This window comes from Gadus macrocephalus, chromosome 22 (assembly GCF_031168955.1).
Source record: "Gadus macrocephalus chromosome 22, ASM3116895v1".
Classification (NCBI taxonomy): Eukaryota; Metazoa; Chordata; class Actinopteri; order Gadiformes; family Gadidae; genus Gadus; species Gadus macrocephalus.
Window position 1 is genome coordinate 14,108,647 of NC_082403.1, and position 19,490 is coordinate 14,128,136.

At 48.9% G+C, this 19,490-nt stretch overlaps 3 protein-coding genes across 6 annotated transcripts in view; 1 reads left to right on the forward strand and 2 right to left on the reverse strand.

Annotated features, from left to right (window-relative positions):
- tspan13b (tetraspanin 13b) overlaps positions 1–5,251 on the forward strand; it is a 5,457-nt gene extending 206 nt beyond the window's left edge. The window contains exons 1-6 of the mRNA XM_060044137.1: positions 1–72; positions 1,018–1,185; positions 2,860–2,940; positions 3,029–3,142; positions 3,628–3,738; positions 4,084–5,251. The exon at positions 1–72 is cut by the window's left edge and continues 206 nt beyond it. Of these exons, the coding sequence (XP_059900120.1) occupies positions 10–72; positions 1,018–1,185; positions 2,860–2,940; positions 3,029–3,142; positions 3,628–3,738; positions 4,084–4,158 (612 nt within the window). The 5' untranslated portion in view covers positions 1–9 and the 3' untranslated portion in view covers positions 4,159–5,251. The remainder of the gene's footprint in view (positions 73–1,017; positions 1,186–2,859; positions 2,941–3,028; positions 3,143–3,627; positions 3,739–4,083) is intronic.
- A 303-nt stretch (positions 5,252–5,554) lies between these two features.
- agr2 (anterior gradient 2) lies at positions 5,555–8,035 on the reverse strand. The gene is made up of 8 exons (XM_060044139.1): positions 7,958–8,035; positions 7,641–7,775; positions 7,291–7,354; positions 7,159–7,211; positions 6,608–6,684; positions 6,370–6,433; positions 5,933–6,016; positions 5,555–5,827 (listed from the first exon to the last, which is right to left on the reverse strand). The coding sequence occupies exons 2-8, from the start codon at positions 7,759–7,761 to the stop codon at positions 5,778–5,780; spliced, it is 513 nt and encodes a 170-aa protein (XP_059900122.1). The 5' UTR covers positions 7,762–7,775; positions 7,958–8,035; the 3' UTR covers positions 5,555–5,777.
- Positions 8,036–10,081: 2,046 nt separating this feature from the next.
- ppp1r10 (protein phosphatase 1, regulatory subunit 10) lies at positions 10,082–18,932 on the reverse strand. Of its 4 annotated transcripts, none has more exons than XM_060044106.1 (17): positions 18,460–18,932; positions 15,653–15,761; positions 15,458–15,544; positions 15,213–15,348; positions 15,050–15,101; positions 14,832–14,921; positions 14,584–14,712; positions 14,387–14,492; positions 14,140–14,243; positions 13,892–14,034; positions 13,620–13,779; positions 13,368–13,535; positions 12,941–13,187; positions 12,534–12,822; positions 12,307–12,442; positions 11,834–12,184; positions 10,082–11,556 (listed from the first exon to the last, which is right to left on the reverse strand). In XM_060044106.1, the coding sequence occupies exons 2-17, from the start codon at positions 15,757–15,759 to the stop codon at positions 11,396–11,398; spliced, it is 2,466 nt and encodes an 821-aa protein (XP_059900089.1). In that variant the 5' UTR covers positions 15,760–15,761; positions 18,460–18,932; the 3' UTR covers positions 10,082–11,395. The 4 variants fall into 4 exon arrangements, with proteins under 4 accessions (XP_059900089.1, XP_059900090.1, XP_059900086.1 ...); XM_060044107.1 differs by having other exon boundaries at positions 13,395–13,538; XM_060044103.1 differs by having other exon boundaries at positions 13,368–13,538.
- Between the last annotated feature and the right edge of the window lie 558 nt (positions 18,933–19,490).

Below are 19,490 nucleotides of genomic sequence, written 5' to 3' on the forward strand. Positions count from 1 at the left end.
ACAGACACCATGGGCTGCGCCGGGTTCACCTGCTCCAAACACTCCCTGGGGGCGCTCAACATCCTCTACGTGGTGAGGCTGCCCGCTACTTTGTACCATATGGTGGATGTTTCAATGGCATAGGACGATACGTGTGGCTCCAGACTATACGGGTTATGGTTTCATTCCGTGTCTGGTATTAGGTGTATGGTTTGGGATGCATAAGGCGGTAAGGCGGCTGTAAACAACAGGGAGAGGAGGACGCACCTCATCCATAATGAAGGATGCTCCCCTCTGGAACCTGATGCGGCGGCGTGTGTTACCATACAGTGGAGACTCATCTCCTGCACGTTGTCACAGTGAGGTGGTCGGCTGCGGCATCGGTCCTCTTAAGTGCAATTTCCTTTTTGCTTTCTCAGGAAAGAAAATGGGAATAACGTCCGTCCTTTGTCTGAGCTTTGCCCAGCCTTCCTCCTCGGTTCTACGGGAAATACTAATAGGCTTGGAACAACCCGCGTGTAGGGCAGAATGAGAGGCACTTAAATGTGTCAATAGATGGTCTATTAGCCTAGAATTGATGTTGTAAAAAAATCGAATTCAATAACTGAGTCTTACATGAAGGTAGTTGGAAAGGGAATTTGGTGTTGTGTTTGGTCATTATTCCCAACACATCTCTTAGATAAGATTTATTGCCTTGCTATAGATAGCCTGACTATAGATCGCAACCTATGACAAGATATATTGATGAACATTATGTCCCAGGCAAACATACATAGCCTATGTATAACTTCTCTAATTCTATAACACTATTTTAACTATCTGGTTAGATGCTTAACTGCATTGTGTTGCACAACGATAACAAAGTAGAATATAACGCTATTTATGGTTCTGTGTGAAGATCCTCATTGGACTGTTGGACTCTGAGGGTTCAAACCTCAGCAGCTGTACACAAGATAACCCGCCTGTCCTCCGACCTGCTCCTACTGGCCCGTGTCTGACCCCGCCACGCTGCTCTGACTGCCTGTTGTGTGTGTTCAGATGGTGAGCCTCCTGATGATCGGGATCGCCGCGTGGGGGAAGTGGTTCGGCCTGGTGTCCAGCTTCCAGGTGGTGGGCGGCGTCATCGGGGTGGGGGTCTTCCTGTTCTTCGTGGCCCTGGCCGGCCTCATCGGCGCCATGAAGCACCACCAAGTCCTCCTCTTCTTTGTATCCTTCCGCCGGACCAGACCCCCTGAAACCCCCCCCCCCCCGATCTCACCCGGCCTAGCGCTGAAAACCGGAGGGTTGTCTGATATATTTGCACATATGTTCTTAGCTTGAGTTGTAGCTCTGGTTATAGCATGTCTCTCTCTGAGGTGTTCCCCTGGTGGGGGGGGCCGGACATCGCCGCACTCATTCTCAAATGCCTTTTAGTCCGGAACCTGTCGACGGCCGGTCCCATTGGATGAGTCCAGGGAGGGATTTCCTTCCCAGTACACCCCTGCTCCGCTGTGTTCCTTCTAAAGGGGTCTCGCTCAGGGTTCGTAGGGGTCCTAAAGTCCGGACTGAGAAGCCCTTTGCCTGACCGAGATCTCGAAAGCTATTTCAGACGGAGCTGATATGAACGGATGAGGCGAAGTACAACTTAAAGGTGACAAACAGTATTATACCACCAGGTGTGAGTGTGATTAGCCGTTACAAGCCGTTTTGAAAATACGACTCTTCTGACACCACAAGTGGGCGTGTCCACCTAGATGTACGCCGGATAGATCAGTCTAACATTCTGCCCAGTGGACTGCTGCAAACACTGCTCATCTATCCACTACACATCTAGGTGGACACGCAGGCAGATTTTCAAAACGGCTTGGAACGGCTTATCACCTTCACACCTGGTGGTATAATCTGTCACCTTTAAGACGGCTATGAAGTATTGACGTGAAATACATTCCCCATTAAAAAATGTTCTCCTAAAGACAAACTAATCTTTGATTATGAACATATAATGTGTAGATAACAGAATTGTTTGATATGCCTTTCGGCATACTTTATTTGCACTTGAAATCTGATAAGGAGAGCTTGCACCAATGTTCTCCAGGAACCCTGTCATTTGTCACCTCAGGAAGTGAGTCAGCTAGCCTCCTCCTCACTGACCACCTTCACTGTTTCCTTTCTGCTGCTCCACCATCCACCCACAGTTTGTCTCCTTTAACTTAAATACTCTCCGGCATCTAGTCTTCTCGCTGCCCCGAACCTGCCCAATTTAGGAAATATTGCCATACGCCTTTCTAACACACTGGCACAGAAAACCCTCTGCGTGAAGTCCCCAATGACCTTCTCTCCCCTGATTCCTCCTCCTGATCATAATTTGATACGGATCAACAGCTTCTTCCTCCTCAACCGCCTGCAGTTCTGTATCGGCATCGCTGGCTCAGCCCTCATGGTTCAGATCATACCTCTGACAGGTTTCACTCCATCTCCATCCATCGACGCAGGTCTCACGCTACCCCCCTGCCCCCTGTTTGGCTCGGTGCTTGGCCAGCTGTTCTTTCTCCTGCTCATCCTACCACTAGGTCACATCATACTTCACCATAGACAACAGTTTCACTTCCTCAAACCAGACTGAAGATAATCCAAAATACTTTGGAACCAAGTCCCTCGTCCCAGAAGTTCTTACTCAACATAAACGGTCACAATGTGGCAGCTTCCCTCCTGGCTCCAAAATACTGTGGTCACTTTAGATTCTGCCCTCCCTTCAGCCACGCATAAACCCATATTCTCCAGAATTGCCTTTGGTTCCTCCCCGTAACATTGCTAGACTTCATCATGTGTGAATTCTAGCAATGTTAGCGTTGTGTTTTAAATGCTGATGTTTGAAATTTGTTCCTTGACGACGGGGTCCAGTACATGATCGTCTTGTTCATGGTGTTCATCGTGCAGTTCTCCGTCTCCAGCGCATGTCTGGCCATCAACAAAGAGCAGCAGGTAACACCAACACTAATGATGGGATGCATATCATGCATATTGTTGCACCCAAATAAACGTGTGTGTGCGTGTGTGTGTGTGTGTACAGGAGCATCTCCTGGAGGTGGGCTGGAACAACTCTCAGAGCACCCAGAGGGACGTGGAGAAGAGCTTCAACTGCTGCGGCTTCAGGCAGGTGGAGTACAACTCCACCTGCGACGCGGTACGTTTAACACCGTCTCCGCTCTTCCACCCATTGTCTTTTGTCAACGCCTTTTTAGCATTTTACAGATGTGAATCTGTGTCCTCACTGTGAAACGTGTGTGTGTGTGTGTGTGTGTGTGTGTGTGTGTGTGTGTGTGTGTGTGTGTGTGTGTGTGTGTGTGTGTGTGTGTGTGTGTGTGTGTGTGTGTGTGTGTGTGTGTGTGTGTGTGTGTGTGTGTGTATATGAGCGTTTCTGTGTATTTGTCTGTGTCTGTGTCTTTGCGTGTGTGAGTGTGTGTGTCTGTGTATTTGTCTGTGTCTGTGTGTGTCTTTGCTTGTGTGTGTGTGTGTGCGTGTGTGTGTCTTTGCTTGTGTGTATGTGTATATATGCGTGCGTATCTGTGTGCGTCTGTGTGGGTGTGTGTCTGTGAGTGTGTGTGTGTGTGTGTGTGTGACTGTGTGTGTCTGCGTCTATGTGTGTGTGTGCTTGTGTGTGTGTTGTAGGCCTGCTACCCCAACAACTCGTGCTCGCCGTGCGGGGAGCAGATCCAGGCGCACGCGGGCCAGGTGCTGCGCTACGTGGGCGGCCTGGGCCTCTTCTTCAGCTTCACTGAGGTCTGCTGCCCCCCCCCCCCCCCCCCCCCCCCCCCCCCACCGCCACAGCAACCACCAGAACCACAAGGACAAGACTGTTATGATTTGATTCATTCAATTGATTTGATTATTCAATTGTATCAAACAAATGCCTTACAAACATGAAAATACCTCAATCACAATAAAGTCCAGGGCTTATCTAACATTGCATTGTTGATATCATGGTCATATGTTGTGGAGCAAGTCCAAAGTTAAATTCAAGTCTAGTTGGCTTCTTGAGTGACGAATGGCCCAGTCTGTATCTGTCAGATTGTGTAATGCTGCCCTTTATTGCACCACTGAACCAAGGTTTTGTTCCTCTCCTAGATGCTGGGGGTTTGGTTCACGTACCGCTACAGGAACCAGAAAGATCCGCGGGCCAACCCCAGTGCCTTCCTCTAGAGACCCCCCGGACACGACGCCCCTCTGCACTGTCCGCTCACTTCTGCGCTGATCTCCTCATGTATGTTGTTTTTATGAAGGTGTTTTTATTTAACGAGAGGTGTGTACCGCTACTGAACAGAAATACAGATCACTTTGGACTTTGAAGGATGCTGCATGTACCGGGGTTTTATTCTGAATGAGAGGTTTGCATGACGTCCATTATCGAGAACCCCTGCAGAGGCAACCAGAAACATGGTGTATAAACATGGTGTTAACATGGTGTGTAAACATGGTGTTAACATGGTGTCGACATGGTGTTAGCATGGTGTTAACATGGTGTTAACATGGTGTTAACATGGTGTTAGCATGGTGTTAACATGGTCTATAAACATGGTGTAAACATGGTGTATAAACATGTTGTTAACATGGTTTATTAACATGATGAATGCACCATGTTTGTGAAATAGGTTGTGTCCATTTTGCTGTGTATGAAAATATGTATGCAGGCCTGCTTTTTCTATTTAACTCCATCAATTGTATTCAAATATGTTTTTATTGATCTTAACTGTGAAACGCTAAAATCTGCTGAATGCAATAATGTCAATCTTTAGCACTAATGATCACAGTAAGTTATTCAAACTGAATTTGAAGGTTCCTGATTGTGCACCTGTTGTAGTTGAGGTTAGTGTGTGTGTGTGTGTGTGTGTGTGTGTGTGTGTGTGTGTGTGTGTGTCTGGTGTGTGTGTGTGTGTGTGTGGTTGTGTGTGTGTGTGTGGTTGTGTGTGTGTGTGTGGTTGTGTGTGTGTGTGTGTGTGTGTGTGTGTGTGTGTGTGTGTGTGTGTGTGTGTGTGTTTGCGTGTGCGTGTGCGTGTGCGTGTGTGTGTGTGTGTGTGTGTCCTGACGCTCCAGGGCTGGTGGCTGTCGTGTGTGTTCTGCCTTCTGCATGATTCTGAGTAACGCGCTACTGGGAAGCTACTTATTCGTCTCTTTGTACTGTACAGATTAAACCGAAACAAAATGTATAATTTCATGCTATTGTTTTGAGTTTGAGATCCAATTGATGTGAAAATGTATTCAACCTCGAAAGGTTAATAAAACACGTATTCCTTAAGTGCACTTTGTGTGAGTCAAGTCATAGGCAGTCGCTCCGTCCGCTGTCGCTATGAGCAGCTTATAAAGGGGCCGGGCTGCGCTCTGCACCGTATCCTAGCGGTGCTTCAGGGAAACCGCTTCCCAACCACCTGAAGTCTGACCCCGCCCCTCCACAATGTTTAACCCTCGTTGACCTGTGACCCCGCCCCTCCAGAAGGTTTAACACAGCTGTGACTTCAGTCCCACTCCCTCAGCCCCGTGGTAATGAGACCTTGAGCCGTTTAAAAGGTGGCGCCGGAAACGGAGGCGAAGAGAAAAATAGTTTGAAAACACTTTTGTTTATTAAAAATACATGGTTGTAGGCCACAGCACAGACATTCTTTGGACAACATATACTTATGAGTTATTGAGCAGGTCCAATGCAGATAACCTTCAAGTGACAGTTAAGGAAAAAAATAAACAGTGCTTAATTTACCAATGTAAACTCTAGTGACAGCAAGAGGAATGAACACCAAATTATCCTCGCTGGATCAATTTGTCACATCCTATAATTCGGTCTTGAGCAGCTTCTTCGCCTTGGCCATGCTTTCCAATACTGGGGACGGAAAGTGGACGGTTTAAATACAGTTTTAAATCATTGTCAAACATGGGTCAACATTGTTGATGGTCATCAGATCGGGCTGGGAAACCGTGTACTTACAGATCTTCATGTCGACAGGCTCGTAGGCATACATGCGGTTGGAGTAGCGACCAGTGATGTCAGCCCTCACGGTCATGGAGGGATCTGGGTGGGGGACAGAGGGAGAGGGAGGGTGAGACACGGGTGGGGGGGACAGAGGGAGAGGGAGGGTGAGACACGGGTGGGGGGGACAGAGGGAGAGGGAGGGTGAGACACGGGGGTGGGGGGGGACAGAGGGAGAGGGAGGGTGAGACACGAGTGGGGGGGGACAGAGGGAGAGGTGGTAGACAGAGGGAGAGGGAGGGTGAGACACAGGTGGGGGGGGACAGAGGGAGAGGGAGGGTGAGACACAGAGGTGGAGTCAGGGAGAGGGAGGGTGAGACACGGAGGTGGTAGACAGAGGGAGAGGGAGGGTGAGACACGGAGGTGGTAGACAGAGGGAGAGGGAGATATCTTACCGACGAACAGGAACCTTGGGACATACTGTCCGTCAGGGGAGAGATGTTTGTCCGTGGTTTCATACTGTCGGGTAAAGAGAGAGAGGGTGTGGCTATTATTCATGCTGTAAGTGAGTGACTTTCAATATTAAAGCTACAAAGCTCATGTGCTTTACTCCCAATCTATGAATCAATCTTAGGAGATTCTTGATATGCTCACTGTCAATCGGTATAAGTCAATTTAAATGATGGGACATACCATAAGATTCAGGACAATAAAGTCCTCATCCAAGATTTTCTGTACTTCCTTGTCATCTGCGAAAGCCTTCTTCATCACTAGAAACACAGGTAAACAAAAGATTGCATGACTTCAACTCAGCGTCTCATTATTATGTTAATCAGAGCAGGATATCCTGCTACTACACATCCTGCTATTACACATCAGCAAACATGCCAATGAACGCGCGCACACACACACACACACACACACACACACACACACACACACACACACACACACACACGCACACACACACACACACGCACACACACACACACACACCCACAACACACACAACCACAACACTCTCGCACACACACACGCACTCACACATTCACATGCACGCATACACACACAAACTCTCTCTTTCTCCCTGTCGTTTGCTCAGTTTTCTATTGTTTAAATGGTTTTAAACCAAGCATTTCGAATACCTTTAACATCTCTCTCAGGCACACCAACACTTGACATGTTTAAACAAGAACTAGACTTAACATTACACTTAACCACTAACACGCTACTGAGGGACTCACGGGCGCTGTGGGGGCAGTCCTCCAGGTGGAAGATGACCAGCAGAGGCTTGTTCCTGAGGACAGATACAGATGCTTTAGACACATGCACGGCCCTGTAGGGGAGCGGGTCTAAAGGGGCCGGTTGGGACTCACCTCCACCTGGACCAGTACAGCGCCTCCTCATAGGTCTGGGCCCAGATCAGCTGATCACCCCATCCTGTGGCACACACACACACACACACACACACAAGCACGCACACAAGCACACACACACACACACACACACACACACACACACACACGCATGCATGCACGCACGCACGCACGCACACATACACAGACACACACATACACAGACACACAGAGAGACACAAGCACAAAACACAGACACACACACACAGAGGAAACATTTCAGATCAATATCAATATCAAGACCAGAGCCAGATCCAAAAAGGGGTACAACCAGTGTGTGTGAGTAATGTGAGCCGAGGAGCGGAACAAACCTCTGGAGAGCGTCTGAGGAATCCTCTTGCCCCTTTTGGGGATGTTTTTCTGCTCTGGCTTCCCCTGGGTGGAGCACACCGCCACCAGCACCAGCAGCACCAACAGGATGGCTTTAGTCATCGTTGCTCCACTTGCTGCAAGACAAGGAAAAGCACAGAAGGCTTTAGGTTGCTTCTTTTAAGGTAACTTCAACAAACTGAACAATCCTCAAACCCCCCTGGAGGTGAGGGGATGACTGTCCGGACCCCCGGAGACCCGAGGCACGCGTACATCCTGTCACCCAAGGGGGTAGGGTTAGCAGCTACGGCAGTCTTACCTGTTTCTTGATAGTTTGACTTCACGTTGTTGCCTTGACGACGGTGGGTGGTGGACCTGCTGTGTCTCTCCCCTCTCACCTGCAGCGCATTTATACACCGCCTTCGCCTGCTAGCCCCGCCTTCAGCCTCCCCCACCCCACCCCAGCACAACGCTCTACCTGTTCCAGACTGCCAGCCCACCACGTCCACCTCCACCCCCACCACCACCACACCTCCACCACCACCGACACTAGGTTAATGGACGAATGACATGATGTCTTATTCTTTGAGATCATATCAGTTAAAAAATGTCTCTTTCTTTTATGTTTCTTCACATTTGGTTTAACGGTGAACTTTTATTGAAGAGAGAAAGGGACAACTTTCTCCTTCAGCACATTACTTGGGTGTCGTGTGTGAGGACTTCTTGGGTGTTGGGATGTTTGGCCGGGCGCCAAGGACAGCTCAGCATTGGCGTAAGGTGTGATGACGATCAGAACGATGATTCTACTCTTCACCATTGGCTCCTTAGTCCTGATCAATGGGTTCATTGATTTTTGCACTCACACAAAGGTTGATTGAATAGAATAAAAAGGGACTTATGTTACGTCATAGTTTGAAAAACATTTATTATGATTATATCGGGAAAATAGGAACAATCAGCCAGCTTTATGATGCATGATGTTCATATCTCAAAATATAAGACGTACAACTTGAGGAGAACTGATGCAGGTAGACTGGTTGAGTCGAAAATAAAAGTTTCATATTTTATTCCTGAGCATCGTGAGGGGATGGCTCAGGACACACACACACACACACACACACACACACACACACACACACACACACGCACAGATACACACTCACACACAGAAACACACAGAAACACGCACACGCAGGTAATGCGACCCGTTCTCCATCAATGGAAGCCTTGTTGGGGCTCTCTCGCCCAGGGAGGTGAACGTGAAAGAATCAACCCGTTAGCATAGCAGCCCTCATTGAAAAAGGAACATTACGGTTAGCGTCTGCTAAAGGCCCTCAATGTAAATGTCAATGTAACTCAGATATCTAAATGTGTCCATCCTGCACGTTCATGGACCTCAAGGGTAAGAACTACACATAACTACACAATGTAAAGGGTTAGGGTCAGAGCTACACAATGTAAAGGGTTAGGGTCAGAACTACACAATGTAAAGGGTTAGGGTCAGAACTACACATACTGTAACTACAGAATGTAAAGGGTTAGGGGTTCAACTACACATCGTAAAGGGTTTGGGTTGGAACTACACATAAATACACAACGCAAAGGGTTCAGCATACTCATCCTCCAATGTGACATTAACATATATGTTGATTTCTATGGGGTATCTACATTTAAAGACATCAATAAGCACCTACTCACTCACACCAAACTTGATATTTGCACAGCAGCTCTATAGTATATTGAAAGCCTTAAAAAAATAAATAAAAAAAACTGGTTTAAAAAGTAGTTTGGCTAGTAGAGAACAGCCATATTCTTCTACATTATGTATGCATATAATAGATATTTTTAAGGATTTTTTTCTTACTGGTTGAATAGGTAACATTTTCATAATGTAATATTTGGCAATCAAGTTACTAATTATACACAAATCCGTCTTATTTTACTAACAGCAACTGAAACTTTAATAATCTTTTCACCAAATGTGATATCTGAATAAAGCATATGCACTATTTCAGCACATTATGCTGAGGAATGCCTGGGACGTTACCAGTCGAAGGGGTCTGGCCCCACAGAGCATGCCCTCCCAGTGGGAACCCTGAGGACCCAGCAGTGCTGAGGTGTCCTTAACCCGCTCTCCCTTTGTTCCCACAGCCGGTCAATATTTGACTAGGAGGGTCGGTGTGTAAAGGCCACTCCTGTAACCACTCGTTTCGTTTGCCTTCTGCTAACCCCGCCCTGATAACACGGATCTGACGCAGGCAAACACGGGAGCACAAACTAAAAGTGAGAGCACGTAAGGAAGCAGAAGAAACCTGATACAATAGTGGATTGATTCCGACTCGTCTAAGGATGACGATGCCTTGCCATCGCCATGACGATCACAGACAGGATGACACGCTCAGCGTGGCATGGCACAGCAATGAATGGAACCGAAAGGTTATCGTTTAAATTTTACTTTGAGACATTTATTAGATACATTTGTGTACAAAACATACTCGTACTTATGTGTGTCGGATGTGCACCTATTTACAAACAAAAATATTAACATTTCATAAACCCCCAAAAAAAAGTTTGCCCCTCTTATATAAGAGGCCTCATTATTATTAGCACTGCATCGAAATAAAATCTGGGTTTGGTGCCACAGAAAAAATAAAGAAAAACATTTGCACAGTCCCACAAGAGACACGAAGGCCATTGTTTTCACAGAAAACGCGATATACCTGACACAAACAGCAGTTGATCAGTCTTTGACAAGTAGTTTTAACACTGACGATGCGTTTCTCCGCCATGTTGACCCACGTGGAGAAGCAGCAACACGACCCGGGGACCAGAGACAGGGAGAGCAGGGAGTTTCTGCAGGAGCATGCTCAGAAACCTTGGTGTTGCATTTCTCTTGTTGTTGGGGTAACCAAACGGCTTACAGTTGATAGCACAACAAAGGCCAATAGTATCTGTTCATAGAGCGACTTCCCAGCTCTGATGTAGAGTTCAGAGCTCCAGGAAGGTGGACTAGATGGGTTAATACACGTCCCCTTCATGGTGTGGTTCATGGGAGTCTGGATTGTAATAGTGATTTGATAAAACGTCAAGAGAACAGGATTGCTCGGGGAAGACTGGAGCTTCTGTTGGGCCCTCTGAGTGGGAAGTGCTTCCTCTTGTCATCTCACCACATACTCACCACAACGCTATGGGCAGGCCGCACAGGGCCCCCAATAATCCTGTCCTACCGTCTACTTTGGGGCTGCCAAAAGAATACCAATACTTGCAAACATGTGGACACAACTGTGGACATCAACGTGTTCCTCACCGCAGACACGATTTGACTGTTGGTGGAGGAGCTCAACGGACCCCGAGAGGTGGGGGCCTTTAGCCAGTAGGACCCAGTCCTCTCATGGTAGTGGTGTGTGTTCAGCGGGGAATGAAAGGCGAGCGGAGCGCAGCTCAACCTGGGGTCGCTGCTGGCTCCAGAAGTGGTTAAGGAGGGGGGGGGGGTTTCAGTCGTGTGATTTTAGCACTTTGAAAAAAGGGGTGTAACACTTTAAAACAAACAAAACAAACGATTGAGCAGGTCCATAAGTTAAAGTCATCATTGGATGGAGAGCCGGGGCGGGCGGAGACCAGTGTCAGGGTGCCCAGAGGGGGGGGAGGGGTTGTCGGAGGACCTCCCTCCGTCTCCCGGGGTCTCAGCCTCCCGCAGCGGCAAGTCTGGGCTGACAAAGTCTGGGCACCGGGGGCGAGGCGCCAGGGGCGCGGCCCCTCAGTGTCCGTGCTGGGGGTGGGGGGGGTGCTGGTTGTGGGCGGGGTGGTTGGGGGGGAGGGGCGGCCCGTTCACCCCCGGATGGTAGAAGGCACAGTTGCTCTCGTAGCGGCAGTTTCCCTTCATCATGAAGTGGCGACACACCGGCCTCTTGGACATGTCTGAGGAGAGAAGGACGGACGCGTGTTACAGGAGGAGGGCGGAGGACACCGCTAGAGGAGACCGCCAACCAGCGCCCCTACGGGGTCACCTAGCAGGGAATCACTCATCAATTATGGTGGTAACCCTAGTGCATGATCTTAGAGTGTGTGTGTGTGTGTGTGTGTGTGTGTGTGTGTGTGTGTGTGTGTGTGTGTGTGTGTGTGTGTGTGTGTGTGTGTGTGTGTGTGTGTGTGTGTGTGTGTGTGTGTGTGTGTGTGTGTGTGTGTGTGCACCCACCGTTCATGTTGTTGTGTCCGCCGCGGGGCCCCCCACGGGACCCGCGGCCCCTGAAGGGACCGGGCTCGCCTCCCCTGCCCCGCCCTCCGCGGTGGAAGTGCCCCCCGCGGGGCGGCCCGCCCCTCATGGAGTCGTCGCCCCAGTAGTTGCCCCCGTTGTCGCCGTGGCCCTGGCCCGGCGGCGGCCCCATCATGCGGGGGCCGGCGTTGAAGGGGGGGCCGTGGTTGTGGGGGGGCGGGGGGTGGGGGAAGCGGGGCGCCCCGGGGGGCTGGTTGGGGGGGTAGCCGTTCATGGGCATCTGCATGTTGTTCATGTTGTTCATGGGGCCGTGGCCCAGCAGCCCCGGGTTCACTGCAGGGAGGAACACGCTCTGTTAGGACACGCCGCTACAGACACCAGGGTTCAGGGTCGGTCGGGCTGAGATGGGGTGTGCTGCCGGAGGAGGAGGGGGGGGGGGGGGGGGGGGTGCTTACCTGGCGGGGGTCCGTTCTGGTTCTGGTTCTGGTTCTGGTTCTGGCTCTGCTGCAGGGAGCCCAGCAGCTGCTTGATTTTGTCCGAGAAGTCGGGCTGTTTGATGAGGTCCTCCGTGGACTGGTTCCCCTGCGCCCCCTAGTGGCAGAAGACACACCGGGCGGTCAGACCCCTGGCTGGACTCTGGGCGGTGCCGTGACCAGCGGGCCGGGCAGGCTCTCCCTCTTACCATGATGGAGGAGAGCAGCTCCTGGACGTTGACGCTGGGGGCCGCCGGGTTGCCGGGGGCCTGCGGGGGCCCGCTGCCCCCCAGGTTGCCCATGAGGTTGGCCAGCACCGGGGGCAGCTTGGAGCCCTCCCCCAGGCCCAGGCCCAGGACGGCAGCGTGCTGCGGCGTGGTGTCCATGGGCTCCATGTAGCCGTCCTCCGGCATGCTGGAGTCCTCGTCCAGCGGGATGACGCGGGCCGGCATGGGCTCGTACGGCTCGGGGTCCGGCTCGTGGGGGCTGTCCGGTACGCTGGAGGGGAAGGAAGGGACGCCATGGTTACAAGTCTGCGCTGAACGCTGCGGTCCTCTGGTCACTGGAATGAACTCCGGACCACGCCGAAGGCCCCGGGGGATGCGGCGATCCTCACCTCTCCTTGCTGAGGAAGATCTCCTGCAGGATGCCCATCTCGCGGTCCCTCTGCGTGAGCTTCTCCGTGCTGCCGGAGCCCGAGTGCACCAGGCTCCCGGTGAGCGTGAAGGGCCGGGGGGGCGTCCAGGGGACCCGCTCCTCCATGGCGTCGTGGGACAGCCGGCGGGACATCTCGTAGGTCTGACGGTCCATCATCATCTCCCGCTTGGCTGCCTCGCCGAAGTCCTTGATCTTGTTCACGTTGACTATGAGAGGGGAGGGGGAGAGAGAGTTCATAGACGTTAATCAGGCTGCTCTCCCCTGATTGGTTCACCAGTCAATCACGCTCATTGGGTTGTCATTCAAGTCTTTCGTACAGTGCAATACTTATGCTGCAAGCAGTAGTAAAGTGTATGTTTAGGTGCACGGCATGTTGAGTTTCCCACCTGTGGTGGTCATATGGATTTGCCCACCTCTCTCCGTTTCGTCCAGGTCAAAGTAGAAGTACTCTTTGAGCTGCTCCTCCTCGGCCCAGCGGACGCTCTTCTTCTTCTTGCCCTTCTTGGTCAGCGTCTCCTCCTCGCGCCGCGGCTCCGCCAGCGCGTTCGGCTTCTCTGCTGAAAGCACGTTTGAGAGCTTAGGAAGCGGTTCCAGGCGGACAGAGGGGCCACTGGAAGACGGTGAGGCCAGGGACCTACCGGTGTCAGAGGCCTCGGGGTCGTCGGCGGGCACGGGGGTCCCGGGGGGCTCCATGTCCTGGCTGTCCTCGCTGGGGGCGGGGCACGACGACACCCCCTCTGGGGACGAGGGCTTGGCCGTCAGGCCCTGGTAGTTGGCCGGCTTGTCGAAGGGGTTTGGCTGGAGGAGGGAGGAGGGGAACGGGGGTCATGTTTGAGACCAGATTGATTTTGTATCGAATCGATCCAAGAAATGCCCTGAAGTGAAGTGAGCAGAGGGAGCTGACTGGTACCTTGTTGGAGGTCGGGGACACGGCCTTGGCACTGGGACTGGTACCGGCCCCGCCGGCGGGAGAGCCCATCTTCTTCTTCTTAATCTTGACGCCAGGCACAGGCGCTGAGTTCAAGGCATCCAGAAAACCGGTACACTCCATAGCTGCAGGGGAGAGGAGAGAGCCAACAGTTACTCCCTGATCCGCCACCTCCATTAGCAAATGCAAACAGAGGGTTGTGCGTGTGCGTGTGCGTGTGTTTGACCTACGTTGAGCGGGAATGATCTTCACTTTGATCTCTTTGGCTGAGTTGGAGGGCGTGTTCAGGGGTTTGTATTTCTTCTCCACCGGCGGGGGATCTAAAGGCCCGTTGCTATGGGAAACACAGGATACAAAGATCAGACTTGCAGCCACTAGGGGGCAACATACAAATGCATCTCTTGTTTGGTGAACTCGAGCAAAGTCCACAAGAGGGCTCGTGGCCGGCTGAGTGAGAAACTGGGCAGGACTTTGTACCTGGGCCTCTTGAGAACAGCAGGCTTGATGTTGTACTTGTCTCCCAGTTGAGGGGCGACGGGAGTCTTTTTAACCAGGGCAGGGCTGGCCACTTCTATCTCCAGGCCTGTGAACAATGCAAGCAGAGGGAGGCATTTAGAAGGAGCAGTTTAAAGCAGGGCGAGGGTGTCCTCCTTGGTCTGGGACCCAGTGCCTACCTATGGAGCGGATCTTGGCGTGGCTGGGCGCGTGGGCCTTGGGCTTCTCTTTCTTCTTCTCCTCCTCCACTGCCGCCGCCTTCTCCTTCATTTCTCGCATGGGCACTTTGCCCTCCTTCTTCTTCTTATCTGCGGCACCAACACAAGGGGAGAGAGCGTTAGCGCAGTGTCACGGCGCCAGAGAATCAGAGCACCGGGGAGTCCCGGCGCTACGGGACGCGGTCGCGTGAGGAGGGGCGCGCCTGTACCTGCTGGCGACGTCCCACTGTTGGGGACACTCTGTGAGCGGATGATGGCCATCCAGCCCTCCACCAGCACGGTCGCCAGCTTCCGCAGCTCTGAAATTCAAATAAAGACTTGATTAAAATTAGGATTATAATTGAAACCTTTGAATGTGTTGGCTGCTACTTGCACAGACAGCCCTGTGTGTCGGGTGCTACGAACAAATGGTCTCAAACAAACTCACCTTCAGTCTCGCCGCTCTTGCTTAACTGCTTCACCAGCTTTGCAGTGTTGTTCTAAGCACAAAAAGATTTGAGTTTAACATTCAAAGTAAACTAAAGGGACACCTTGTAGTGCAGGTTGACCAGTATTTGTGGTTGGGCCTAGTAGGCAGAAGGGACCAGTACCTGTTTGAGGTGGTCTACTTTCAGAGGCAGCTTCTGCAGTGTGAGCAGGATGAGCTGCAGAAGAGGCGTGTTGGTGGTGGTTTTGGAGTAGGTCAGCCAAGCGTTGAGCAATTTATAGCCCCCAACTCGAATAAACCTGAAGAAGTGAGAGAAATCGCATTAAAAAAGTGGCAACATGGTAGGGGTTCGAAGTGAAGGCTGGACATTGTGAAACGACCTACTAAAGTGACCTCAGGGGAGTTTACCTGTTGAGGATGTCGTGGGACTTGGTCTGCAGCAGGATGTTCATGTACATGCAGCGACTGACCATCTTGGTGGAGTTTTTCATCAGGCTGAGGGAAGGAAATGACGCTTTAGCATTGCATTCGTTTGTCCATCTTTGTTAGGTTGAGAACAGACTCACTGGCCTGTGGCCTTCCCTCTGTCGGGGCGCCACTCACCTGAAAACTTTGGGAACTCCTTCCAAGCTGCGCAGCTCCCCATCTTTCCCCAGGAGCGCTTCAACCCCCTTCAGGATCTCCCGTGGGTCGACAGGGCCAACCGCCATGTCTGAAAACACACACATCAGACAGGTTAGGACACATTAGGAAGATACGCGTGTGTCTACGTTAGCGTTTCTGAAAAGATACCCTTTGAAGTGAAAACCATCATTTTTTTGCTTGCCAACCAGCCAGGGAGCTCCATGTTTAAAAGGTGAACCGGAACCCGCGTCAAATAATCTCACACAAGACACAGACCATCACCTTTATCAATCAAAGGCAATATAGACGTTCCAGGGACAGGGCCTCAACGGATATTCCTCCACCACTGTGTGCCCTACCAAATAGTATTTTTCTCAATTCATGTCTTCTAGATGAATGATCAGTTATCCAACCTAACTCACCGAAAATAAACCACACACACACACACAGGTTGTATTTGCATAAGTCCATTATTTGTGATTCTCATCACCAGTGTCCCTCCTCACTTGGATATAGAGGGCAACCACCTTGATCTTTTCTGTGTGTGACCGCTCATTTCCAGTTGAGTTCAGCCTCAGCGGTGGCAGTGAAGCAATGGCGCCACCATATTAAAAAGGAAGCTCATATTTTGACATCTCAAACGGTAGGACATTCATTTCTTAAAAGTCTATTCTTTATTTGGAGCCAAGAAACAAGTGTAAGCACACAGAAAATAAACATATTTTTCCTAAATATTAGTTTTAAGAATGGCACACGTAAATGGTAAACTAGGAAATTGTATAAATATAAATACGTTCCTATGGTAGGCCTATATACTCCCAAATGTTCAAAAATAATATCTAGTAAATACTGCAAGTGCCATCTTAGACTTTCCTTTTTGAAAATGATCAATTATCATAAAGAGTGATTAAAATAATCCCCAAAAATTATGTTTATTATTAAGCATGCCAACTTGATACGTTATCTCCTGCTACAATAGCTTTCAGTGTTTATCTCAATCTAGTACCATGTGACTCTGGGCTTAAACAAGGAAGCAGCTTCTCTACTGCCCCCTGCTGCCTGTTCGTGTGAAAACACGTTTGGATGTTTTGAAAGAACCATGTCGGTCCAATTACGCAACACAAACAAAGCAACTGCAACCAAAAATGTTTGGCGAATTCCACGTGATCTACATAAATAAGGGAACTTGCCATTTATGCCAGCTCAGACCTCTACTTTTAAGAGGTGAAATGGTAAATAAGAAAATATATTTATGAATTCATATATTTAATGTTTAGAACGTTACTAAAACATTTAAGCCTTATTTCCATGCATGTGCGTTAAAGTGTATATTAGCAGTACTACTACCAAGCCTATCACACACTTCACTAAGGTCATTTTTATTGCCAATTCAATTAAGGAATAGTTTCATAATCATTCACAAATTTGAAGGAAAGGTGAATTCCAAATGTCATGTGAGGAATCAGTTTGGTCTTACCCGTGGAACTGTTGTAGTAGATGTATAATAATGTCTGACCTCCAAAACACTGCAAAACTACAAATTTCCTGCAAATGTCACAATTGTTATACATTTAAATTTAAGTCAATTGTTAACATTGCCCAATTTACCATTTAGGCAATACAAATGGTTGTGCAAGTTAAGAAAATAATAAGATCAAGGTTTACGACAATGGATAGTTAGGTATTACAATTTTACTTGCAATATATTTTATAATACAGATCTACAATATAAATGGACATGAGCAATGTAGAAAAAAATTAATAACGTAATCATTAAGGGAAAGGGAATGGATGAACTAATTAAAACCCTAAAATGAGAAGCGCATTAGGTCTTTAAAAGGCATTGGGTAAAGTAGACATCAGTCATTCAGCTGTTCAGACCGGATCCTAACCAGGCTTTGCCCAATGTGCTCACAAAGGGAGGGAGCTTGTGATCTCTGAGTGATTCACTAGAATCGTCTAAGCCCTGCCCTCTGGTTAACCACTCTGTCGACGCCATCTTCAACCACTGGCTATCCCGAGAACAATGGCACTTCTACCAGATTGAGTTGAGCTGCTGTCAGAGCACGTCGTTGGCTGCCCAACACAGGCTAACTAGAAAAACAAGAACAACCACAGAGCGGCTCTTCAGGTTGTAAACTCCAACGGCGGCTCCGTGAAAAGCGCTCTTGCCTCTGGTGTCTCTCAAAAGGACGAAAGCGAAACTGATCCAACACATTTGGCCATCCCGCCTGTTAAAGTGGAGAGGACACTTCTCCGGAGACATCCTCAATCTTTATCCCAGATTGTACACGGTGATACAGACCCTGGCTGCGGAGGGTCGCCTGCCCTAGTATGACACAAGACAAAGCTACGAAGAAGACAAATCCACCATCCTCACACTAATGCAATCTTTATGTATAGACTGCGGGTTCGATCCGGGGAGCAACCCTAGGAAGTTGGCAGGCAAAAAAATCCGACATAAGCGCGAGCATTCCCTGCCTACGGCAATCTTTATGAGTAGATTGCTTATGGTTATTTAACGCAGTGCTCGGCTCCGTTGCTTCCCGTCCGTCTCACACACAAAGAAGCGGAGCGTCTGTTCTCCGTCCACTTTCCTGTGTGAGCTCATACTATAAATATTACTGTAAAAAATAAATACTATAAATACTTTTGTCAACGGTCCAATTAGTATTTAAATGTTTACGCTTCTGACGGAGCCCGCTAGCACGGGGGCTAGCCTACATTAATGGCTAAATTTCATTAGATTAATTTCGGTCAAATTATGCCCTTAAAAGTCAACTTACTATTGGTTATAGATCCTCAGCGTCTCGGGTCTATTATAGTGTACTATAAAGCCACTTATAGCTTATTTCATCAGTTTCATATAGTCAACCATTATGGTTTTATAGCAACTGAAAAACTGCTTATGGGCGGGGTTGTGGTAGCTAAGCTAGCTTTTCCTTCAGGAACAAACTGGAGGCAAAAATAGTAACCAAATGTCCATTACTTGAAGAAAAAAATAGGATTTTGAGCACGGTCGTTCAAAGTCCTCGAAGCCCCAAATCTTCGGCAATACAAATTCGGACCTGCAACAGACACAATAAAAAGACACATTTAACTTACGTTTTCTCGCTCCTATGGATGATTTTGTTCATTAAAGGGTTTTGGCAAAACAAGATCTAATTTCATCGAAAACAAACAGTATTTTGTTGAAAATAGCCTCAATGTCTTTGCGACATCACTCACCTCTGACCAAATCCAGGAATGAGCTCGGAAGGGGCGGGCTTGCTTTTTATATCCAGTGACGACTTTGACGTCATATGATGCGGTTGCTCACGGTCTGCGCACGGCGACAAAATGGAGTCTCTAAAAGCACGTTGACATCACGGCCCTGCCAAGGGCATAAGGGCGTAGTGTCTACACTTCGATGAAATTCTAGCTAATCTGACTACATTTGTAATCGAAAGTTTCTTATATTTAATTTATTTTGTCCATCATAACCAATGATATATTAATTTCTAACTTTACTTGGCTAGAAGACTATATTCAACGTCGAAATGGGAATAATAATAATTCCTAAAGATGGCTACCCAGTGGATTTAGGTCAAGTGGTCGTTTTTGCCCCGCCTACAAAATAAGTCGCCATTGAACGCTTAGAGAATAATGGTCGAATTTATTGAGAAAACACTTTTGTGTATCATAAAGTGATACAAATACATCAGAAACGTATTAACTATCCGATTTTATTGAAATACTGTTGAAATAATACATTTATTTAACACCATTTGGCCGGAATTATAACAGTCGAAAAATGCATTGTGAATAATATGCAAAT